Source organism: Ascaphus truei, unplaced genomic scaffold, assembly GCF_040206685.1.
Source record: "Ascaphus truei isolate aAscTru1 unplaced genomic scaffold, aAscTru1.hap1 HAP1_SCAFFOLD_939, whole genome shotgun sequence".
NCBI lineage: Eukaryota > Metazoa > Chordata > Amphibia > Anura > Ascaphidae > Ascaphus > Ascaphus truei.
Window position 1 is genome coordinate 97,234 of NW_027457278.1, and position 23,567 is coordinate 120,800.

Below are 23,567 nucleotides of genomic sequence, written 5' to 3' on the forward strand. Positions count from 1 at the left end.
AGGTTCCCGCCCACTGGCGCGCGTGACGTCACCAGCCGCCCTCATTGGCTGTCGGTGTACGGATACAGAGCACCACGTGACCTGCCTGTGGTTCTTGTTGTTTCGGAAGTGCGTCACTGGATGGCGCGCCGGGCAGCCCCGCTGTTTATGTGCACGTGGGTGTGCGGTAAACCGGAAGTGAGTGACCAGGGTGAGTCTCCTCAGACGCCCTGGGGCGGAATAAACGTGACACTTCAGCGCTGCAGCATCAGCAGATATCCTATTCCGAGTGTAAGCTCCTGGGGACAGGAGCCTCACACACAGTACTGCGCGGCGGGATATGTTAGAGCCATACAGATAATAAGAAGCACAGTGATTATTGTTCTGTGTGCCCGTTGTTATGTACAGGAATATAACCTGACACATATAAGAGGAAGGCCCCCCCCCCCTGATCCACCAGCTTCTAATTCCGGGGAGATGCATCTCTATAAAAGTCACCGTTAGTATATTTATTCATAGAACTTTTACCAGGGAGTAATACACTGAGAGCTACCTCACGTTCTCGCGTATGTCCCGGACATAGAGTTAAGAAGACACATAATACATGGTACAAATACAGTTACATAAGTTACATTAGTGGGTGTATATGTGAGCTGCTGCGCAGATCTGCGCTTATAGTACAATGCATTCATACAGTAAGCTCACACTGTGCATGGGGTGATCGGGTTAGTGAGGTCCGGTGCAATCCTGCACCTATTGTAAGGGAACGCTGTGCGCTGTCTGCGCTGTGTTAATACTTCTCTGGAAGACGCGTTACTGGAGGTGAAGGGGCTCACTGTGGGTACCTTGCTCTCCCTACCAGGTCTGAGGTTTGGGCAGCACTGATACAACATGGGACGTTCCTCCAAGGACAAGAGGGACATTTATTACCGTCTGGCCAAAGAGGAGGGCTGGAGAGCCCGCAGCGCCTTCAAACTCCTGCAACTTGATGAGGAATACCAGCTCTTCCAGGGTACTCTCCTGCACAGGGCAGCTACGTTATTGTTATAAGGAGTAATGTCAGGGCAGCAGCAGCCTGTGTCTGCATCCAGGGGCTCAAATTCCGGCTCCAGGAGCCCTGGGGACGTCCACTCTCGTGCATAGTTTATCTTACAGGTTTATACTTTAATTTGATGTCTGTTGTCGAAGGGTAATCAGGAATATCCATCCTGTGCATCAATATATAAAGCGCAGCTTGTGTGGATTTTGCAGCATGTACACTATTGGCTCTTTGATTAACCCCTTTGCTGCGTGCGAGGCAAGCGACATATTGCAAAGCAAGAACGGACTTGTACGCGAGTTATGTGCCCTTGGGTGGTGAAGAGGTTCATCTTTGCAATGCTGTTTAGCCTTCCAGCATTTAAAGGTGCGATCCAACATAGTCGCCCAGTTGAATTTCTCTGGGACTCTGAATGGGGAAGTGTTTGTGAATCGGGTGTTTTGTTCCCCCTTACCCCCCCTGGTTGAGAGAACCAGTAAAGATAACAGGAGATGGGGAGGGTGGAGTCTGGCCGTACAAGCACCTGCTGATCACACAATGACATCACACAAGGGAGCAGCCAATGGAAATCAAACCCCTCCCAAGTCTCAGTTTAAATAATACATTAAAACTACCTGTGTCCGATTTGGGTAATAAAAAGGTAGGAATTCCCGACGTGAGGCCCCTTAGACGTGTCGCTGGGTTAGATCACTTTGCTCCTTTGCGGAATTGCTCCTTTAAAGAAGCAATCCAAGCGGCTTTTTAAACTTCATTTATTTAGTTTACTTGGGATTGAAGCAGGGGTCTCCGGAGCTGAGCCCCATTCATTTCTGCTCCCGGGATTCCCTGTTTCCCAAAATACTTCCGAAGGGGCGTGTGCCGGGATCTCGGCAAAGTTTAACGCTCCCTCGTGAGCCAACAAAAAGTCACGTCGGATGATGTCACATCGTCCTATTGGCCGCAGGACGCGGGGGCTTTGAAAATCCACCATTAAATGAACCCAGCTAGCAAGCCAGAGTGTCTGCTGGTACCCCCTATGGAGGAAAGTATCTTGGGAAAGAGGTGGTCCCCGAAGCTGAAAATTAAGGGGGTTCAGCACCGAAAAAAATCCCTGCTTCAATCAAATGGAAAAAAATAAGCAACAGTGGGGGAAACTGCCTCCTGGGTTGCTGCTTTAGAGAGATATTGAGCAGCGTGAATACATCCCGTGAGTGTTGGGGAGCGGGAGTTATACGTTGTGCTGTGTTCTTGTCTCTCACAGGGGTGCAGAGAGCAGTGGATCTGTGTGCGGCCCCTGGGAGCTGGAGCCAGGTGCTCAGCCGGAAGCTCAGGTGAGCAGACCTCGCGTGTGTAGTATTATATAGCTGGGGGCTCTGCAGAGCATTGCCGGGTGTGTGGGGTGCAGTGTGTACATGGGGAGCTGCTGTTATCATAACGCTGTGCTTCCCTTCAGGCGCAGTGATGCGCAGAGCTCCGAGGTGAAGATCGTGGCAGTGGATCTGCAGGCCATGGCTCCTCTCCCCGGGGTGATCCAGATACAGGGAGACATCACCAAGGTGCACCAGAACCCCGGTGTTTGGAGATAATGATTGATGCGACACAGTATGAAGCCAGCGTTGGGGGGGGGGGGAGGGAGGAGGGGGACACAGGTCCAGGTTACCTGCATGCAGGTACTAGTTGTTATCTCTGCCCGCAGGTCTCCACCGCGCATGAGATTATCCGACACTTTGAGGGACAGCCGGCTGATATGGTTGTGTGTGATGGTGCGCCGGACGGTAAGGGGTTAAACGTGTGTCTCTGTGAAATGGATTACTTATGTCATCACAAAGTGCCTTGTACTTCCTGTCGCTGCTTCCCTGGGGGAGACGCCCAGGCCGAGTAAGTGCATAAAGATGTCCCTTGTTTCTCCGTGCCTGCTCATTGTAGATTGTTCCATGGTGACCTGTTCCGTGTCCCTGTGCTGTCACAGTATGAGGTGACGGGGGGGGGTGACCTGTTCCGTGTCCCTGTGCTGTCACAGTATGAGGTGACGGGGGGTGACCTGTTCCGTGTCCCTGTGCTGTCACAGTATGAGGTGACGGGGGTGTGACCTGTTCCGTGTCCCTCTGCTGTCACAGTATGAGGTGACGGGGGGGGGAGGGGTGACCTGTTCTGTGTCCCTGTGCTGTCACAGTATGAGGTGATGGGGGGTGACCTGTTCCGTGTCCTTGTGCGGTCACAGTATGAGGTGACGGGGGGGGGGGGGTGACGGGTGACCTGTTCTGTGTCCCTGTGCTGTCACAGTATGAGGTGACGGGGGGGTGACCTGTTCCGTGTCCCTGTGCGGTCACAGTATGAGGTGACGGGGGGGGGGGTGACCTGTTCCGTGTCCCTGTGCTGTCACAGTATGAGGTGACGGGGGGGGGGGTGACCTGTTCTGTGTCCCTGTGCTGTCACAGTATGAGGTGACGGGGGGGGGTGACCTGTTCCGTGTCCCTGTGCTGTCACAGTATGAGGTGACGGGGGGTGACCTGTTCCGTGTCCCTGTGCTGTCACAGTATGAGGTGACGGGGGTGTGACCTGTTCCGTGTCCCTGTGCTGTCACAGTATGAGGTGACGGGGGGGGGAGGGGTGACCTGTTCTGTGTCCCTGTGCTGTCACAGTATGAGGTGATGGGGGGTGACCTGTTCCGTGTCCTTGTGCGGTCACAGTATGAGGTGACGGGGGGGGGGGGGTGACGGGTGACCTGTTCTGTGTCCCTGTGCTGTCACAGTATGAGGTGACGGGGGGGTGACCTGTTCCGTGTCCCTGTGCGGTCACAGTATGAGGTGACGGGGGGGGGGGGTGACCTGTTCCGTGTCCCTGTGCTGTCACAGTATGAGGTGACGGGGGGGGGGGTGACCTGTTCTGTGTCCCTGTGCTGTCACAGTATGAGGTGACGGGGGGGGGTGACCTGTTCCGTGTCCCTGTGCTGTCACAGTATGAAGTGACGGGGGGTGACCTGTTCCGTGTCCCTGTGCTGTCACAGTATGAGGTGACGGGGGTGTGACCTGTTCCGTGTCCCTGTGCTGTCACAGTATGAGGTGACGGGGGTGTGACCTGTTCCGTGTCCCTGTGCTGTCACAGTATGAGGTGACGGGGGGTGACCTGTTCCGTGTCCCTGTGCTGTCACAGTATGAGGTGACGGGGGGTGACCTGTTCCGTGTCCCTGTGCTGTCACAGTATGAGGTGACGGGGGTGTGACCTGTTCCGTGTCCCTGTGCTGTCACAGTATGAGGTGACGGGGGGGGGAGGGGTGACCTGTTCTGTGTCCCTGTGCTGTCACAGTATGAGGTGATGGGGGGTGACCTGTTCCGTGTCCTTGTGCGGTCACAGTATGAGGTGACGGGGGGGGGTGACGGGTGACCTGTTCTGTGTCCCTGTGCTGTCACAGTATGAGGTGACGGGGGGGGTGACCTGTTCCGTGTCCCTGTGCGGTCACAGTATGAGGTGACGGGGGGGGGGGGTGACCTGTTCCGTGTCCCTGTGCTGTCACAGTATGAGGTGACGGGGGGGGGGGGTGACCTGTTCTGTGTCCCTGTGCTGTCACAGTATGAGGTGACGGGGGGGGGGTGACCTGTTCCGTGTCCCTGTGCTGTCACAGTATGAAGTGACGGGGGGTGACCTGTTCCGTGTCCCTGTGCTGTCACAGTATGAGGTGACGGGGGTGTGACCTGTTCCGTGTCCCTGTGCTGTCACAGTATGAGGTGACGGGGGGGGGGGGTGACCTGTTCTGTGTCCCTGTGCTGTCACAGTATGAGGTGACGGGGGGGGGGGGGACACCTGTTCCGTGTCCCTGTGCGGTCACAGTATGAGGGGGGGGGGGGTGACCTGTTCCGTGTCCCTGTGCTGTCACAGTATTAGGTGACGGGGGGGTGACCTGTTCCGTGTCCCTGTGCGGTCACAGTATGAGGTGACGGGGGGGGGGTGACCTGTTCCGTGTCCCTGTGCTGTCACAGTATGAGGTGACCGGGGGGGGGGGGGTGACCTGTTCCGTGTCCCTGTGCTGTCACAGTATGAGGTGACGGGGGTGTGACCTGTTCCGTGTCCCTGTGCTGTCACAGTATGAGGTGACGGGGGGTGACCTGTTCCGTGTCCCTGTGCTGTCACAGTATGAGGTGACGGGGGGGGGGTGTGACCTGTTCCGTGTCCCTGTGCTGTCACAGTATGAGGTGACGGGGGGTGACCTGTTCCGTGTCCCTGTGCTGTCACAGTATGAGGTGACGGGGGTGTGACCTGTTCCGTGTCCCTGTGCTGTCACAGTATGAGGTGACGGGGGGGTGACCTGTTCCGTGTCCCTGTGCGGTCACAGTATGAGGTGACGGGGGGGGGGGGGGTGACCTGTTCCGTGTTCCTGTGCTGTCACAGTATGAGGGGGGGGTGGGGTGACCTGTTCCGTGTCCCTGTGCTGTCACAGTATGAGGTGACGGAGGGGGGGGTGACCTGTTTTGTGTCCCTGTGCTGTCACAGTATGAGGTGACGGGGGGGGGGGGGTGGGACCTGTTCCGTGTCCCTGTGCTGTCACAGTATGAGGTGACGGGGGGGGGGGGACCTGTTCCGTGTCCCTGTGCTGTCACAGTATGAGGGGGGGTGACCTGTTCCGTGTCCCTGTGCTGTCACAGTATGAGGGGGGGGTGACCTGTTCTGTGTCCCTGTGCTGTCACAGTGTGAGGGGGGGGGGGGTGACCTGTTCCGTGTCCCTGTGCTGTCACGGTGTGAGGGGGGGGGTGACCTGTTCTGTGTCCCTGTGCTGTCACAGTGTGAGGTGACGGGGGGGTGACCTGTTCCGTGTCCCTGTGCTGTCACAGTGTGAGGTGACGGGGGGGGGGGGGGGTGACCTGTTCTGTGTCCCTGTGCTGTCACATTGTGAGGTGACGGGGGGACTTGCTGGGACTGGTCAGGTTGGAGTTGCTGCTGATGTCACTTCCTGTTCCTTGCAGTGACGGGCCTGCATGATATTGATGAGTATATCCAGGCTCAGCTGCTGCTGGCGGTGAGTACGTGCCCTGCGGCACGCCATGCGGCACGCCGTGCAGATCACTGTGTCCCTCGCCATGCGACACGCCGTGCAGATCACTGTGTCCCTCGCCATGCGGCACGCCATGCGACACGCCGTGCAGATCACTGTGTCCCTCGCCATGCGGCGCGCCCTGCGGCACGCCATGCGACACGCCGTGCAGATCACTGTGTCCCTCGCCATGCGGCGCGCCCTGCGGCACGCCATGCGACACGCCGTGCAGATCACTGTGTCCCTCGCCCTGCGGCACGCCGTGCAGATCACTGTGTCCCTCGCCATGCGACACGCCGTGCAGATCACTGTGTCCCTCGCCATGCGGCACGCCGTGCAGATCACTGTGTCCCTCGCCATGCGGCACGCCATGCGGCACGCCGTGCAGATCACTGTGTCCCTCGCCATGCGACACGCCGTGCAGATCACTGTGTCCCTCGCCATGCGACACGCCGTGCAGATCACTGTGTCCCTCGCCATGCGGCGCGCCGTGCAGATCACTGTGTCCCTCGCCATGCGGCGCGCCGTGCAGATCACTGTGTCCCTCGCCATGCGACACGCCATGCGACACGCCGTGCAGATCACTGTGTCCCTCGCCATGCGGCGCGCCGTGCAGATCACTGTGTCCCTCGCCATGCGGCACGCCATGCGACACGCCGTGCAGATCACTGTGTCCCTCGCCATGCGGCACGCCATGCGACACGCCGTGCAGATCACTGTGTCCCTCGCCCTGCGGCACGCCGTGCAGATCACTGTGTCCCTCGCCATGCGACACGCCGTGCAGATCACTGTGTCCCTCGCCATGCGGCACACCGTGCAGATCACTGTGTCCCTCGCCATGCGACACGCCATGCGACACGCCGTGCAGATCACTGTGTCCCTCGCCATGCGACACGCCGTGCAGATCACTGTGTCCCTCGCCCTGCGGCACGCCATGCGGCGCGCCGTGCAGATCACTGTGTCCCTCGCCATGCGACACGCCGTGCAGATCACTGTGTCCCTCGCCCTGCGACACGCCATGCGACACGCCGTGCAGATCACTGTGTCCCTCGCCATGCGACACGCCCTGCGGCACGCCGTGCAGATCACTGTGTCCCTCGCCATGCGGCACGCCGTGCAGATCACTGTGTCCCTCGCCATGCGGCACGCCATGCGACACGCCGTGCAGATCACTGTGTCCCTCGCCATGCGACACGCCGTGCAGATCACTGTGTCCCTCGCCATGCGGCACGCCGTGCAGATCACTGTGTCCCTCGCCATGCGGCACGCCATGCGGCACGCCGTGCAGATCACTGTGTCCCTCGCCCTGCGACACGCCATGCGACACGCCGTGCAGATCACTGTGTCCCTCGCCATGCGACACGCCATGCGACACGCCGTGCAGATCACTGTGTCCCTCGCCCTGCGACACGCCGTGCAGATCACTGTGTCCCTCGCCATGCGGCACGCCATGCGACACGCCGTGCAGATCACTGTGTCCCTCGCCATGCGACACGCCGTGCAGATCACTGTGTCCCTCGCCATGCGACACGCCGTGCAGATCACTGTGTCCCTCGCCATGCGACACGCCGTGCAGATCACTGTGTCCCTCGCCATGCGACACGCCGTGCGACACGCCGTGCAGATCACTGTGTCCCTCGCCATGCGACACGCCGTGCAGATCACTGTGTCCCTCGCCCTGCGACACGCCGTGCAGATCACTGTGTCCCTCGCCATGCGGCGCGCCGTGCAGATCACTGTGTCCCTCGCCCTGCGACACGCCATGCGGCACGCCGTGCAGATCACTGTGTCCCTCGCCATGCGACACGCCATGCGACACGCCGTGCAGATCACTGTGTCCCTCGCCATGCGACACGCCATGCGGCGCGCCGTGCAGATCACTGTGTCCCTCGCCATGCGACACGCCGTGCAGATCACTGTGTCCCTCGCCATGCGACACGCCATGCGACACGCCGTGCAGATCACTGTGTCCCTCGCCATGCGGCACGCCATGCGACACGCCGTGCAGATCACTGTGTCCCTCGCCATGCGGCACGCCATGCAGATCACTGTGTCCCTCGCCATGCGACACGCCGTGCAGATCACTGTGTCCCTCGCCATGCGACACGCCGTGCAGATCACTGTGTCCCTCGCCATGCGGCACGCCATGCGGCACGCCGTGCAGATCACTGTGTCCCTCGCCCTGCGACACGCCATGCGACACGCCGTGCAGATCACTGTGTCCCTCGCCCTGCGACACGCCGTGCAGATCACTGTGTCCCTCGCCCTGCGACACGCCGTGCAGATCACTGTGTCCCTCGCCCTGCGTCACGCCGTGCAGATCACTGTGTCCCTCGCCATGCGACACGCCGTGCAGATCACTGTGTCCCTCGCCATGCGACACGCCGTGCAGATCACTGTGTCCCTCGCCATGCGGCACGCCGTGCAGATCACTGTGTCCCTCGTCATGCGACACGCCGTGCAGATCACTGTGTCCCTCGCCATGCGGCACGCCATGCGGCACGCCGTGCAGATCACTGTGTCCCTCGCCCTGCGGCACGCCATGCAGATCACTGTGTCCCTCGCCATGCGACACGCCGTGCAGATCACTGTGTCCCTCGCCATGCGACACGCCGTGCAGATCACTGTGTCCCTCGCCATGCGGCACGCCATGCGGCACGCCGTGCAGATCACTGTGTCCCTCGCCCTGCGACACGCCATGCGACACGCCGTGCAGATCACTGTGTCCCTCGCCCTGCGACACGCCGTGCAGATCACTGTGTCCCTCGCCCTGCGACACGCCGTGCAGATCACTGTGTCCCTCGCCCTGCGTCACGCCGTGCAGATCACTGTGTCCCTCGCCATGCGACACGCCGTGCAGATCACTGTGTCCCTCGCCATGCGACACGCCGTGCAGATCACTGTGTCCCTCGCCATGCGGCACGCCGTGCAGATCACTGTGTCCCTCGTCATGCGACACGCCGTGCAGATCACTGTGTCCCTCGCCATGCGGCACGCATGCGGCACGCCGTGCAGATCACTGTGTCCCTCGCCCTGCGGCACGCCATGCGACACGCCGTGCAGATCACTGTGTCCCTCGCCCTGCGGCACGCCGTGCAGATCACTGTGTCCCTCGCCATGCGGCGCGCCATGCGACACGCCGTGCAGATCACTGTGTCCCTCGCCATGCGACACGCCGTGCAGATCACTGTGTCCCTCGCCATGCGACACGCCATGCGGCACGCCGTGCAGATCACTGTGTCCCTCGCCATGCGGCACGCCGTGCAGATCACTGTGTCCCTCGCCATGCGGCACGCCGTGCAGATCACTGTGTCCCTCGCCATGCGGCACGCCGTGCAGATCACTGTGTCCCTCGCCATGCGACACGCCATACAGATCACTGTGTCCCTCGCCATGCGGCACGCCGTGCAGATCACTGTGTCCCTCGTCACGCGGCACGCCATGCGGCACGCCGTGCAGATCACTGTGTCCCTCGCCATGCGACACGCCATGCGACACGCCGTGCAGATCACTGTGTCCCTCGCCATGCGGCACGCCGTGCAGATCACTGTGTCCCTCGCCATGCGGCACGCCATGCAGATCACTGTGTCCCTCGCCATGCGGCACGCCGTGCAGATCACTGTGTCCCTCGCCATGCGGCACGCCATGCGACACGCCGTGCAGATCACTGTGTCCCTCGCCATGCGGCACGCCGTGCAGATCACTGTGTCCCTCGCCATGCGGCACGCCGTGCAGATCACTGTGTCCCTCGCCATGCGACACACCATGCAGATCACTGTGTCCCTCGCCATGCGGCACGCCGTGCAGATCACTGTGTCACGCGGCACGCCATGCGGCACGCCGTGCAGATCACTGTGTCCCTCGCCATGCGACACGCCATGCGGCACGCCGTGCAGATCACTGTGTCCCTCGCCATGCGACACGCCATGCGACACGCCATGCGACACGCCGTGCAGATCACTGTGTCCCTCGCCATGCGGGCACGCCATGCAGATCACTGTGTCCCTCGCCATGCGGCACGCCGTGCAGATCACTGTGGTCCCTCGCCATGCGGCGCGCCGTACAGATCACTGTGTCCCTCGCCATGCGGCGCGCCGTACAGATCACTGTGTCCCTCGCCATGCGGCGCGCCGTACAGATCACTGTGTCCCTCGCCATGCGGCGCGCCGTGCAGATCACTGTGTCCCTCGTCACGCTGTCTCAGATCTGACTGTCACTGTGTTTCCTTCCCCTCAGGCCCTGAACATCACCACACACGTGCTGAGCAGAGGGGGCACCTTTGTGGCTAAGGTGGGTGGATTCCCGCCACGTGTCTGTCCCTGCGCTGTGCATGCAGCTGGAAGACGGGGTTTGGGGGATGCAGCTGGAAGACGGGGTTTGGGGGTGCGGTGTGAACACGGGGTTTGGGGGGTGCGGTGTAACACAGGGTTTGAGGGTGCGGTGTAACACGGGGTTTGGGGGGTGCGGTGTAACACGGGGTTTGGGGTGCAGCTGGAAGACGGGGTTTGGGGGTGCGATGTAACACGGGGTTTGGGGGGTGCGGTGTAACACGGGGTTTGGGGGGTGCGGTGTAACACGGGGTTTGGGGGGTGCGGTGTAACACGGGTTTGGGGGGTGCGGTGTAACACAGGGTTTGGGGGGTGCGGTGTAACACGTGGTTTGGGGGGTGCGGCTGTAACACGGGGTTTAGGGGTGCGGCTGTAACACGGGGTTTGGGGGGTGCGGCTGTAACACGGGGTTTGGGGGGTGCGGCTGTAACACGGGGTTTGGGGGGTGCGGCTGTAACACGGGGTTTGGGGGGTGCGGCTGTAACACGGGGTTTGGGGGGTGCGGCTGTAACACGGGGTTTGGGGGGTGCGGCTGTAACACGGGGTTTGGGGGGTGCGGCTGTAACACGGGGTTTGGGGGGTGCGGTGTAACACGGTGTTTGGGGGTGCGGCTGTAACACGGGGGTTGGGGAGGTGCGGCTGTAACACAGGGTTTGGGGGGTGCGGTGTAACACGGGGTTTAGGGGGTGCGGTGTAACACGGGGTTTGGGGGTGCGGCTGTAACACAGGGTTTAGGGGGTGCGGTGTAACACGGGGTTTAGGGGGGTGCGGCTGTAACACGGGGTTTGGGGGGTGCGCTGTAACACGGGTTTGGGGGTGCGGTGTAACACAGGGGTTTGGGGGTGCGGTGTAACACTGGTTTGGGGGGTGCGGCTGTAACACGGGGTTTGGGGGTGCGGTGTAACACGGTGTTTGGGGGTGCGGCTGTAACACGGGGTTTAGGGGGTGCGGCTGTAACACGGGATTTAGGGGGTGCGGTGTATCACAGGGTTTGGGGGGGTGCGGCTGTAACACGGGGTTTGGGGGGTGCGGCTGTAACACGGGGTTGGGGAGGTGCGGCTGTAACACGGGATTTAGGGGGTGCGGTGTAACACGGTGTTTGGGGTGCGGCTGTAACACGGGGTTTAGGGGGTGCGGCTGTAACACGGGTTTAAGGGGTGCGGCTGTATCACAGGGTTTGGGGGGTGCGGCTGTAACACGGGGTTTGGGGGTGCGATGTAACACGGGATTTAGGGGGTGCGGTGTAACACGGTGTTTGGGGGTGCGGCTGTAACACGGGGTTTAGGGGGTGCGGCTGTATCACAGGGTTTGGGGATTGTTGCTGATTGCTGCTCTTCCTCAGATATTCCGGGGTAAGGACGTCACGCTGCTCTACTCGCAGCTGAAGATCTTCTTCAGGGAGGTGACGTGCGCCAAACCACGGAGCAGCCGCAACTCCAGTATCGGTAATAACACTGCCGCGCTCATTTATTCCTTTGTGTAATCCATATTGGGAATAGATTGGCGCTAAGAGCAACTCTACGCGACCGCGAGGGATCAGCACGTAGAAATACCCCCCTCCTAAAGTGATCGGCACGTAGAAATACCCCCCTCCTAAGTGATCGGCACGTAGAAATACCCCCCCCCCCCCCCTCCTAAAGGGATCGGCACGTAGAAATACCCCCCCCCCCCTCCTAAAGGGATCGGCACGTAGAAATACCCCCCCCCCCTCCTAAAGGGATCGGCACGTAGCAATACCCCCCCCCCCCTCCTAAAGGGATCGGCACGTAGCAATACCCCCCCCCCCCCTCCTAAAGGGATCGGCACGTAGAAACCCCCCCCCTAAAGGGATCGGCACGTAGAAATACCCCCCCCCCCCCTCCTAAAGGGATCGGCACGTAGAAATACCCACCCCCTCCTCCTAAAGGGATCGGCACGTAGAAATACCCTCTCCCCCCCCCTCCTAAAGTGATCGGCACGTAGAAATACCCCCCTCCTAAAGTGATTGGCACGTAGAAATACCCCCCCCCCCTCCTAAAGGGATCGGCACGTAGAAATACCCCCCCCCTCCTAAAGGGATCGGCACGTAGCAATACCCCCCCCCCCCCCTCCTAAAGGGATCGGCACGTAGAAATGCCCCCCCCCCCCCTCCTAAAGGGATCGGCACGTAGAAATACCCCCCTCCTAAAGGGATCGGCACATAGAAATACCCCCCCCCCCCCTCCTAAAGGGATCGGCACGTAGAAATAACCCCCCCCCCCTCCTAAAGGGATCGGCACGTAGAAATACCCCCCCCCCCCAGCCCACCCCCCCTCCTAAAGGGATCGGCACGTAGAAATACCTCCCCCCCCTCCTAAAGGGATCAGCACGTAGAAATACCCCCCCCCCCCTCCTAAAGGGATCGGCACGTAGAAATACCCCCCCCCCCCTCCTAAAGGGATCGGCACGTAGAAATACCCCCCCCCCCCTCCTAAAGGGATCGGCACGTAGAAATACCCCCCCCCCCTCCTAAAGGGATCGGCACGTACAAATACCCCCCCCCTCCTAAAGGGATCGGCACGTAGAAATACCCCCCCCCCTCCTAAAGGGACCGGCACGTAGAAATACCCCCCCCCCCTCCTAAAGGGATCGGCACGTAGAAATACCCCCCCCCCCCTCCTAAAGGGATCGGCACGTCGAAATACCCCCCCCCCCCCCCCTCCTAAAGGGATCGGCACGTAGAAATACCCCCCCCCCCCCCTCCTAAAGGATCGGCACGTAGAAATACCCCCCCCCCCCTCCTAAAGGGATCGGCACGTAGAAATACCCCCCCTCCTAAAGGGATCGGCACGTAGAAATACCCCCCTCCTAAGGGATCGGCACGTAGAAATATACCCCCCCCCCCCCCTCCTAAAGGGATCGGCACGTAGAAATATACCGCCCCCCCCCCCTGCTAAAGGGATCGGCACGTAGAAATACCCCACCCCCCCCCCCTCCTAAAAAGATCGGCACGTAGAAATACCCCCCCCCCCCCCCTCCTAAAGGGATCGGCACGTAGAAATACCCCCCTCCCCCCTCCTAAAGGGATCGCACGTAGAAATACCCCCCCCCCCCCCCTCCTAAAGGGATCGGCACGTAGAAATACCCCCCCCCCCCTCCTAAAGGGATTGGCACGTAGAAATATATCCTCCCCCCTCCTAAAGGGATCGGCACGTAGAAATACCCCCCCCCCCCTCCTAAAGGGATTGGCACGTAGAAATATATCCTCCCCCCTCCTAAAGGGATCGGCACGTAGAAATATACCCCCCCCCCCTCTAAAGGGATCGGCACGTAGAAATACCCCCCCCCCCTCCTAAAGGGATCGGCACGTAGAAATACCCCCCCCCCCTCCTAAAGGATCGGCACGTAGAAATATACCCCCCCCCCCCTCCTAAAGGGATCGGCACGTAGAAATACCCCCCCCCCCTCCTAAAGGGATCGGCACGTAGAAATACCCCCCCCCCCCTCCTAAAGGGATCGGCACGTAGAAATACCCCGCCCCCCCCTCCTAAAGGGATCGGCACGTAGAAATACCCCCCCCCCCCTCCTAAAGGGATCGGCACGTAGAAATACCCCCCCCCCCCTCCTAAAGGGATCGGCACGTAGAAATATATCCCCCCTCCCCTCCTAAAGGGACCGGCACGTAGAAATATACCCCCCCCCCCCCTCCTAAAGGGACCGGCACGTAGAAATAACCCCCCCCCCCTAAAGGGATCGGCACGTAGAAATACCCCCCTCCTTAAGGGACCAGCACGTAGAAATACCCCCCCCTCTTACAGGGACCAGCACGTAGAAATACCCCCCTCCTAAAGGGACCAGCACGTAGAAATACCCCCCTCCTAAAGGGACCAGCACGTAGAAATACCCCCCTCCTAAAGGGACCCAGCACGTAGAAATACCCCCCTCCTAAAGGGACCAGCACGTAGAAATACCCCCCTCCTAAAGGACCAGCACGTAGAAATACCCCCCCCCCCCCCCCCATCTAAAGGGACCAGCACGTAGAAATACCCCCCCCTCCTAAAGGGACCAGCACGTAGAAATACCCCCCTCCTAAAGGGACCAGCACGTAGAAATACCCCCCTCCTAAAGGGACCAGCACGTAGAAATACCCCCCCCCCCTCCTAAAGGGATCAGCACGTAGAAATACCCCCCCTCCTAAAGGGATCGGCACGTAGAAATACCCCCCCCTCCTAAAGGATCGGCACGTAGAAATATACCCCCCCCCCCCCCCTCCTAAAGGGATCGGCACGTAGAAATATACCGCCCCCCCCCTGCTAAAGGGATCGGCACGTAGAAATACCCCACCCCCCCCCCTCCTAAAAAGATCGGCACGTAGAAATACCCCCCCCCCCCCCCTCCTAAAGGGATCGGCACGTAGAAATACCCCCCTCCCCCCTCCTAAAGGGATCGGCACGTAGAAATACCCCCCCCCCCCTCCTAAAGGATCGGCACGTAGAAATACCCCCCCCCCCCCTCCTAAAGGGATTGGCACGTAGAAATACCCCCCCCCCCCTCCTAAAGGGATTGGCACGTAGAAATATATCCTCCCCCCTCCTAAAGGGATCGGCACGTAGAAATACCCCCCCCCTCCTAAAGGGATTGGCACGTAGAAATATATCCTCCCCCCTCCTAAAGGGATCGGCACGTAGAAATACCCCCCCCCCTCCTAAAGGGATCGGCACGTAGAAATATAACCCCCCCCCCCCTCTAAAGGGATCGGCACGTAGAAATACCCCCCCCCCTCCTAAAGGGATCGGCACGTAGAAATATACCCCCCCCCCCTCCTAAAGGGATCGGCACGTAGAAATACCCCCCCCCTCCTAAAGGGATCGGCACGTAGAAATACCCCCCCCCCCCCTCCTAAAGGGATCGGCACGTAGAAATACCCCGCCCCCCCCCCCTCCTAAAGGGATCGGCACGTAGAAATACCCCCCCCCCCCCTCCTAAAGGGATCGGCACGTAGAAATACCCCCCCCCTCCTAAAGGGATCGGCACGTAGAAATATATCCCCCCTCCCCTCCTAAAGGGACCGGCACGTAGAAATATACCCCCCCCCCCCCCCTAAAGGGATCGGCACGTAGAACATACCCCCCCTCCTTAAGGGACCAGCACGTAGAAATACCCCCCTCTTAAAGGGACCAGCACGTAGAAATACCCCCCTCCTAAAGGGACCAGCACGTAGAATACCCCCCTCCTAAAGGGACCAGCACGTAGAAATACCCCCCTCCTAAAGGGACCAGCACGTAGAAATACCCCCCTCCTAAAGGGACCAGCACGTAGAAATACCCCCCTCCTAAAGGGACCAGCACGTAGAAATACCCCCCTCCTAAAGGGACCAGCACGTAGAAATACCCCCCCCCCCCCCCATCTAAAGGGACCAGCACGTAGAAATACCCCCCCTCCTAAAGGGACCAGCACGTAGAAATACCCCCCTCCTAAGGGACCAGCACGTAGAAATACCCCCCTCCTAAAGGGACCAGCACGTAGAAATACCCCCCCCCCCTCCTAAAGGGATCAGCACGTAGAAATACCCCCCCTTCTAAGGGATCAGCACGTAGAAATACCCCCCTCCTAAAGGGACCAGCACGTAGAAATACCCCCCCTCCTAAAGGGATCAGCACGTAGAAATACCCCCCTCCTAAAGGGATCAGCACGTAGAAATACCCCCTCCTAAAGGGATCAGATACTGCTCCTGACTCCCCCCCCCCCATACTGCTCCTGACCCCCCCCCCCATACTGCTCCTGACCCCCCCCCATACTGCTCCTGACCCCCCCCCCCCATACTTCTCCTGACTCCCCCCCCCATACTGCTCCTGACTCTCTTCTCCCCACCCCCCTTCCCCCCCCCCATACTGCTCCTGACTCCCCCCTCTGCCTCCCGCCTGCAGAAGCCTTCGTTGTGTGTCGGGGTTTTTGGCCCCCCAGACGGATATATCCCAAACATGTCCAACCCCCTGCTGGACCACTGCTACGGTGAGTACTTCTCACCCCTGAGTATTCCTCGCATGGAGGGTCCCGCAGTGCTGAGGGGTCCGCCGTCGCTGCCTCTCGAGAAGTCGTTACATGGCCGAGTGCTTCAGCTCCGGTACATTCTGTGGTAAACGCGGTTCCTTTCTGCCTCCCGTTAGATGTGGACTTCAACCAACTGGAAGGTCCTAACCGGGTCATTGTGCCGTTCCTGGCCTGCGGGGATCTGAGCGCATACGACTCAGACCGAACCTACCCCCTCCAGGTGAGACCCGGGCATCTGAGGGGGGCAACTGAGAGCAGGGATATAACTGCCCCCTGTCACGCTGTCATATACACAATAACGGGATTCGTGCCTTATGTCAGACCCCCTGAGGAGGTGACAGTGAGAGCGCGCTGCGTCCTGCAGTCAGTAGACTGGTTCCCATGAGGAGGTGACAGTGAGAGCGCACGGCGTCCTGCAGTCAGTAGACTGGTTCCCCTGTGAGGAGGTGACAGTGAGAGCGCACGGCGTCCTGCAGTCAGTAGACTGGTTCCCCTGTGTGGAGGTGACAGTGAGAGCGCGCGGCGTCCTGCAGTCAGTAGACTGGTTCCCCTGTGAGGAGGTGACAGTGAGAGCGCGCTGCGTCCTGCAGTCAGTAGACTGGTCCCCTGTGAGGAGGTGACAGTGAGAGCGTGCGGCGTCCTGCAGTCAGTAGACTGGTTCCCCTGTGTGGAGGTGACAGTGAGAGCGTGCGGCGTCCTGCAGTCAGTAGACTGGTTCCCCTGTGAGGAGGTGACAGTGAGAGCGCGCTGCGTCCTGCAGTCAGTAGACTGGTTCCCCTGTGAGGAGGTGACAGTGAGAGCGCGCTGCGTCCTGCAGTCAGTAGACTGTTCCCCTGTGTGGAGGTGACAGTAAGAGCGCGCTGCGTCCTGCAGTCAGTAGACTGGTTCCCCTGTGTGGAGGTGACAGTGAGAGCGCGCTGCGTCCTGCAGTCAGACTGGTTCCCCTGTGAGGAGGTGACAGTGAGAGCGCGCTGCGTCCTGCAGTCAGTAGACTGGTTCCTGTGAGGAGGTGACAGTGAGAGCGCGCTGCGTCCTGCAGTCAGTAGACTGGTTCCCATGAGGAGGTGACAGTGAGAGCGCGCGGCGTCCTGCAGTCAGTAGACTGGTTCCCCTGTGTGGAGGTGACAGTGAGAGCGCACGGCGTCCTGCAGTCAGTAGACTGGTTCCCCTGTGAGGAGGTGACAGTGAGAGCGCGCTGCGTCCTGCAGTCAGTAGACTGGTTCCTGTGAGGAGGTGACAGTGAGAGCGCGCGGCGCGCTGCAGTCAGACTGGTTCCCCTGTGAGGAGGTGACAGTGAGAGCGCGCGGCGTCCTGCAGTCAGTAGACTGGTTCCCTGTGAGGAGGTGACAGTGAGAGCGCTGCGTCCTGCAGTCAGTAGACTGGTTCCCTGTGAGGAGGTGACAGTGAGAGCGCGCTGCGTCCTGCAGTCAGTAGACTGGTTCCCCTGTGAGGAGGTGACAGTGAGAGCGCGCGGCGTCCTGCAGTCAGTAGACTGGTTCCCTGTGAGGAAATGACAGTGAGAGCGCGCGGCGTCCTGCAGTCAGTAGACTGGTTCCCTGTGAGGAGGTGACAGTGAGAGCGCTGCGTCCTGCAGTCAGTACACTGGTTCCCTGTGAGGAGGTGACAGTGAGAGCGCGCGGCGTCCTGCAGTCAGTAGACTGGTTCCCTGTGAGGAGGTGACAGTGAGAGCGCGCGGCGTCCTGCAGTCAGTAGACTGGTTCCCTGTGAGGAGGTGACAGTGAGAGCGCGCGGCGTCCTGCAGTCAGTAGACTGGTTCCCTGTGAGGAGGTGACAGTGAGAGCGCGCGGCGTCCTGCAGTCAGTAGACTGGTTCCCTGTGAGGAGGTGACAGTGAGAGCGCGCGGCGTCCTGCAGTCAGTAGACTGGTTCCCTGTGAGGAGGTGACAGTGAGAGCGCTGCGTCCTGCAGTCAGTAGACTGGTTCCCCTGTGAGGAGGTGACAGTGAGAGCGCACGGCGTCCTGCAGTCAGTAGACTGGTTCCCCTGTGTGGAGGTGACAGTGAGAGCGCGCGGCGTCCTGCAGTCAGTAGACTGGTTCCCCTGTGAGGAAATGACAGTGAGAGCGCGCTGCGTCCTGCAGTCAGTAGACTGGTTCCCCTGTGTGGAGGTGACAGTGCGAGCGCGCGGCGTCCTGCAGTCAGTAGACTGGTTCCCCTGTGAGGAGGTGACAGTGAGAGCGCGCGGCGCGCTGCGTCCTGCAGTCAGTAGACTGGTTCCCTGTGAGGAGGTGACAGTGAGAGCGCGCGGCGTCCTGCAGTCAGTAGACTGGTTCCCCTGTGAGGAGGTGACAGTGAGAGCGCGCGGCGCGCTGCGTCCTGCAGTCAGTAGACTGGTTCCCTGTGAGGAGGTGACAGTGAGAGCGCGGCGTCCTGCAGTCAGTAGACTGGTTCCCCTGTGAGGAGGTGACAGTGAGAGCGCGCGGCGTCCTGCAGTCAGTAGACTGGTTCCCCTGTGAGGAGGTGACAGTGAGAGCGCTGCGTCCTGCAGTCAGTAGACTGGTTCCCCTGTGAGGAGGTGACAGTGAGAGCGCGCGGCGTCCTGCAGTCAGTAGACTGGTTCCCTGTGAGGAGGTGACAGTGAGAGCGCGCGGCGCGCTGCGTCCTGCAGTCAGTAGACTGGTTCCCCCTGGGAGGTGAGAGCGCGGCGCGCTGCGTCCCTGCAGCCGTCTCTTGCGTCCGGCGCAGGTTGGGGTTTCGTGGCTGGGCGCAGTCCCTCATTTACACAGCTCTCTGACTCACTTTGTGCAGCTGGAGACAGGGAAAGAATACAGCTACGTGCCCCCCACGCAGCCCCCCATCCGCCCGCCCTATCAGGAGGCCTGCTTCCTAAAGAAGAACAACATGCTGGCAAAGGAGAGACGCCCCTCCCCCTCGGACAAGCCCCTCCCTGCGCCTCTCTCAGCCAATCAGGAAGCGGCTGCCTGCGCGGCTGCGGTGCCAGGAATGGAGCGCTTGGTAATATCCCCGTGATGTCCCAGTTTTATTCTGAGAGATTTATGTTTTAATTGGTTTTATTTCTTCGTCTTTTACCAAATAATCAGGATTTGCGCTTACGGACTATTTATAACTATTTTATTGTGAGAAAAATAAAGACAAATGGTTTCTTTTTTTACACATTTCCTGAAAAAGCTGCGACCGGTCACGGGAACGCCGACTAACACGCAGGGGGAGGGGGAGAGACGGGGGTGGAAGCAATCGTGCCCAAAAATACCAAAGCAGGAGGTGTGTGTGTGTCTACGCGAGGGGCGGAGGCGTGGGCGGAGACGGGAGGGGTGCGTGCGTGCTGGCAGAGACGGGAGGGGAGTGCTGTGTGCGGGAGGGGAGTGGGCTGTGTGTGTGTGTGCGGGCGGAGGGGGGAGGGCTGTGTGTGTGTGCGGGCAGAGGGGGGAGGGCTGTGTGTGTGTGCGGGCAGAGGGGGGAGGGCTGTGTGTGCGGGCAGAGGGGGGAGGGCTGTGTGTGGCGGGCGGGCAGAGGGGGGAGGGCTGTGTGTGCGGGCGGGCAGAGGGGGGAGGGCTGTGTGTGCGGGCGGAGGGGGAGGGCTGTGTGTGCGGGCGGAGGGGAGGCTGTGTGTGTGTGCGGGCGGAGGGGGAGGGCTGTGTGTGCGGGGGGAGGGCTGTGTGCGGGCGGAGGGGGGAGGGCTGTGTGTGCGGGCGGAGGGGGGAGGGCTGTGTGTGCGGGCGGAGGGGGAGGGCTGTGTGTGCGGGCGGAGGGGGGAGGGCTGTGTGTGTGCGGGCGAGGGGGAGGGCTGTGTGTGTGCGGGCGGAGGGGGGAGGGCTGTGTGTGCGGGCGGAGGGGGAGGGCTGTGTGTGTGCGGGCGGAGGGGGGAGGGCTGTGTGTGCGGGTGGAGGGCTGTGTGTGTGCGGGCGGAGGGGGAGGGCTGTGTGTGTGCGGGGGGAGGGGGAGGGCTGTGTGTGTGCGGGGGGAGGGGGAGGGCTGTGTGTGTGCGGGCGGAGGGGAGGGCTGTGTGTGTGCGGGCGGAGGGGGGAGGGCTGTGTGTGTGCGGGGGGAGGGGGAGGGCTGTGTGTGTGCGGGGGGAGGGGGAGGGCTGTGTGTGTGTGCGGGTGGAGGGCTGTGTGTGTGCGGGGGAGGGGGAGGGCTGTGTGTGTGCGGGCGGAGGGGAGGGCTGTGTGTGTGCGGGCGGAGGGGGAGGGCTGTGTGTGTGTGCGGGTGGAGGGCTGTGTGTGTGCGGGCGGAGGGGGAGGGCTGTGTGTGTGCGGGGGGAGGGGAGGGCTGTGTGTGTGCGGGGGGAGGGGAGGGCTGTGTGTGTGCGGGCGGAGGGGAGGGCTGTGTGTGTGCGGGCGGAGGGGAGGGCTGTGTGTGTGCGGGGGGAGGGGGAGGGCTGTGTGTGTGCGGGCGGAGGGGAGGGCTGTGTGTGTGCGGGCGGAGGGGAGGGCTGTGTGTGTGCGGGCGGAGGGGAGGGCTGTGTGTGCGGGCGGAGGGGGGAGGGCTGTGTGTGCGGGCGGAGGGGAGGGCTGTGTGTGTGCGGGGGGAGGGGGAGGGCTGTGTGTGTGCGGGCGGAGGGAGGGCTGTGTGTGTGCGGGGGGAGGGGGAGGGCTGTGTGTGTGCGGGCGGAGGGGAGGGCTGTGTGTGTGCGGGGGGAGGGGGAGGGCTGTGTGTGTGCGGGCGGAGGGGAGGGCTGTGTGTTGTGCGGGGGGAGGGGGAGGGCTGTGTGTGCGGGGGGAGGGGGAGGGCTGTGTGTGTGCGGGCGGAGGGGAGGGCTGTGTGTGCGGGCGGAGGGGGGAGGGCTGTGTGTGCGGGCGGAGGGGGAGGGCTGTGTGTGTGCGGGCGGAGGGGGAGGGCTGTGTGTGTGCGGGCGGAGGGGGGAGGGCTGTGTGTGCGGGTGGAGGGGGAGGTGTGTGTGCGGGCGGAGGGGGGAGGGCTGTGTGTGTGCGGGCGGAGGGGGAGGGCTGTGTGTGTGCGGGCGGAGGGGGTAGGGCTGTGTGGGGGAGGGGGGAGGGCTGTGTGTGCGGGCGGAGGAGAGCTGCCATATGAATGGACGCTGGTCACAATGTAATTCAGGCGTCCGGCCTTCACACCACCGTCACTTCGTTATTGCTGATGTAATTAATCTGGGCCTGCACCTGCCCCCTCCTGTCCCAGGCGCGGGGGGCGTGGCTCCTTCGCACACGTCACGCTCTTGCTCTGTGGAAGAGCTGAGTTTTCGCAGCGCCGGGCCTCTGCCCCCCCCTGGGGTCCTCGGTTCCCCCCACGGGCTGGCCTTACTAAACCTAGAAAGGGCCGCCATGTTTTCCGGGGGCTGCAGGAAGTAGAACTTGTCCAGCGGTGCGTGCTCGATGCGGCACAGGCTCTCGTCGCCGTCGCCCGCGTCGCCCAAGTTCATGCCCAGAGCCGCCTCCGCCGCGGAGAAGCCGTACGGGGCGGTCTGCGAGGACTTGCTCTTCATGCCCTGGGGGCAGCGAGGGGCTCGCTCCGGACACGGCTCCACACGCCGAAACAGTAACGGGCAAACAGGCTGATAAAGAACATCTCCATGGTCAGGAGTAATTAAAGATGGCTGCGGTGCGACCGAGGGGGAGAGAAGCTCGGTTACTATACAGAGAGACATCCCCCCCGAGTGTCCTATACACAGAACTCCCCCCGTGTCCTATACACAGAACTCCCCCCCCGAGTGTCCTATACACAGAACTCCCCCCCGTGTCCTATACACAGAACTCCCCCCCCGTGTCCTATGCACAGATCTCCCCCCCCCCGAGTTTCCTATGCATAGAGACCTTCCTCAGACACTCGCTTTACCCCCCTACCTCCCTCCCAGGCACTCACTGCCCTCCCCCAGGCACTCACTGCCCCCCTCCCGACCCCAGGCATTCACTGCTCCCCTCCCACCCCAGGCACTCACTGCCCCCCCCCCTCCCACCCCAGGCACTCACTGCCCCCCCTCCCACCCCAGGCACTCACTGACCCCCCTCCCACCCCAGGCACTCACTGCCCCCCCCTCCCACCCCAGGCACTCACTGCCCCCCCCTCCCGACCCCAGGCACTCACTGCCCCCCCCTCCCACCCCAGGCACTCACTGCCCCCCCCCCTCCCACCCCAGGCACTCACTGCCCCCCCCCCTCCCACCCCAGGCACTCACTGCCCCCCCCCCTCCCACCCCAGGCACTCACTGCCCCCCCCCTCCCACCCCAGGCACTCACTGCCCCCCCCTCCCACCCCAGGCACTCACCTGCCCCTCCCACCCCAGGCACTCACTGCCCCCCCCCCCTCCCACCCCAGGCACTCACTTCCCCCCCCCCTCCCACCCCAGGCACTCACTGCCCCCCCCCTCCCACCCCCCATCCCACCCAGGCACTCACTGCCCCCCCCCCCTCCCCCCTCCCACCCCAGGCACTCACTGCCCCCCCCCCCTCCCCACCCCAGGCACTCACTGCCCCCCCCTCCCACCCCAGGCACTCACTGCCCCCCCTCCCACCCCAGGCACTCACTGCCCCCCCTCCCACCCCAGGCACTCACTGCCCCCCCCCTCCCACCCCAGGCACTCACTGCCCCCCCTCCCACCCCAGGCACTCACTGCCCCCCCTCCCACCCCAGGCACTCACTGCCCCCCCCCTCTCTCCCCAGGCTCTCACTACCCCCTCCCTCCCCAGGCTCTCACTACCCCCTCCCTCCCAGACACTCACTGCCCCCCTCCCTCCCTGGCACTCACTGCCCCCCTCCCTCCCCTGGCCACTCACTTGCCCCCTCCCCTGGCACTCACTTGCCCCCTCCCCCCCCCTGGCACTCACTCTGGGAGCGAGTCTCCACATTGAAGGGTGGCACACAGGGGATGGCCCCCAGCGCGCCATGGTCTCCAGGATGCCATTCTGTAAGCCGCACAGCGCCAGCACCAGGGTGATGCAGATAAATTTGGAGCGCGGGCGGTGACCCTGCAGGGCGGCCTTGGTGGCCTTATAGAAGAGGAGGTACCCGTAGAAGGACAGGAAGGTGGACAGGCCGATGATCACGTTGATGTACGAGTTCGGGTTCGTGTAATCCACCTGCAGACAAACGGGGAACCTTCAGTGCCCTGCTCACTGACTGTGCTCACTACTGTGCTCAGTGCCCTGCTCACTACTGTGCTCACTACTGTGCTCAGTGCCCTGCTCACTACTGTGCTCACTACTGTGCTCAGTGCCCTGCTCACTACTGTGCTCACTACTGTGCTCACTACTGTGCTCAGTGCCCTGCTCAC

The 23,567-nt window shown here is 61.9% G+C and overlaps 1 protein-coding gene and 1 pseudogene across 1 annotated transcript; one reads left to right on the forward strand and one right to left on the reverse strand.

Annotated features, from left to right (window-relative positions):
* The first annotated feature begins 284 nt into the window (after positions 1–284).
* LOC142486542 (tRNA (cytidine(32)/guanosine(34)-2'-O)-methyltransferase-like) lies at positions 285–19,490 on the forward strand. Its single transcript, XM_075585125.1, is given in 12 exon segments — positions 285–478; positions 842–991; positions 2,259–2,328; positions 2,451–2,553; positions 2,694–2,772; positions 5,956–6,008; positions 10,260–10,313; positions 11,694–11,796; positions 16,237–16,259; positions 16,261–16,321; positions 16,477–16,580; positions 19,127–19,490. Coding segments are annotated over 11 exon segments (993 nt in total). The 5' UTR covers positions 285–478; positions 842–870; the 3' UTR covers positions 19,349–19,490.
* Positions 19,491–21,408: 1,918 nt separating this feature from the next.
* Positions 21,409–23,382, reverse strand: LOC142486539 (uncharacterized; annotated as a pseudogene).
* Between the last annotated feature and the right edge of the window lie 185 nt (positions 23,383–23,567).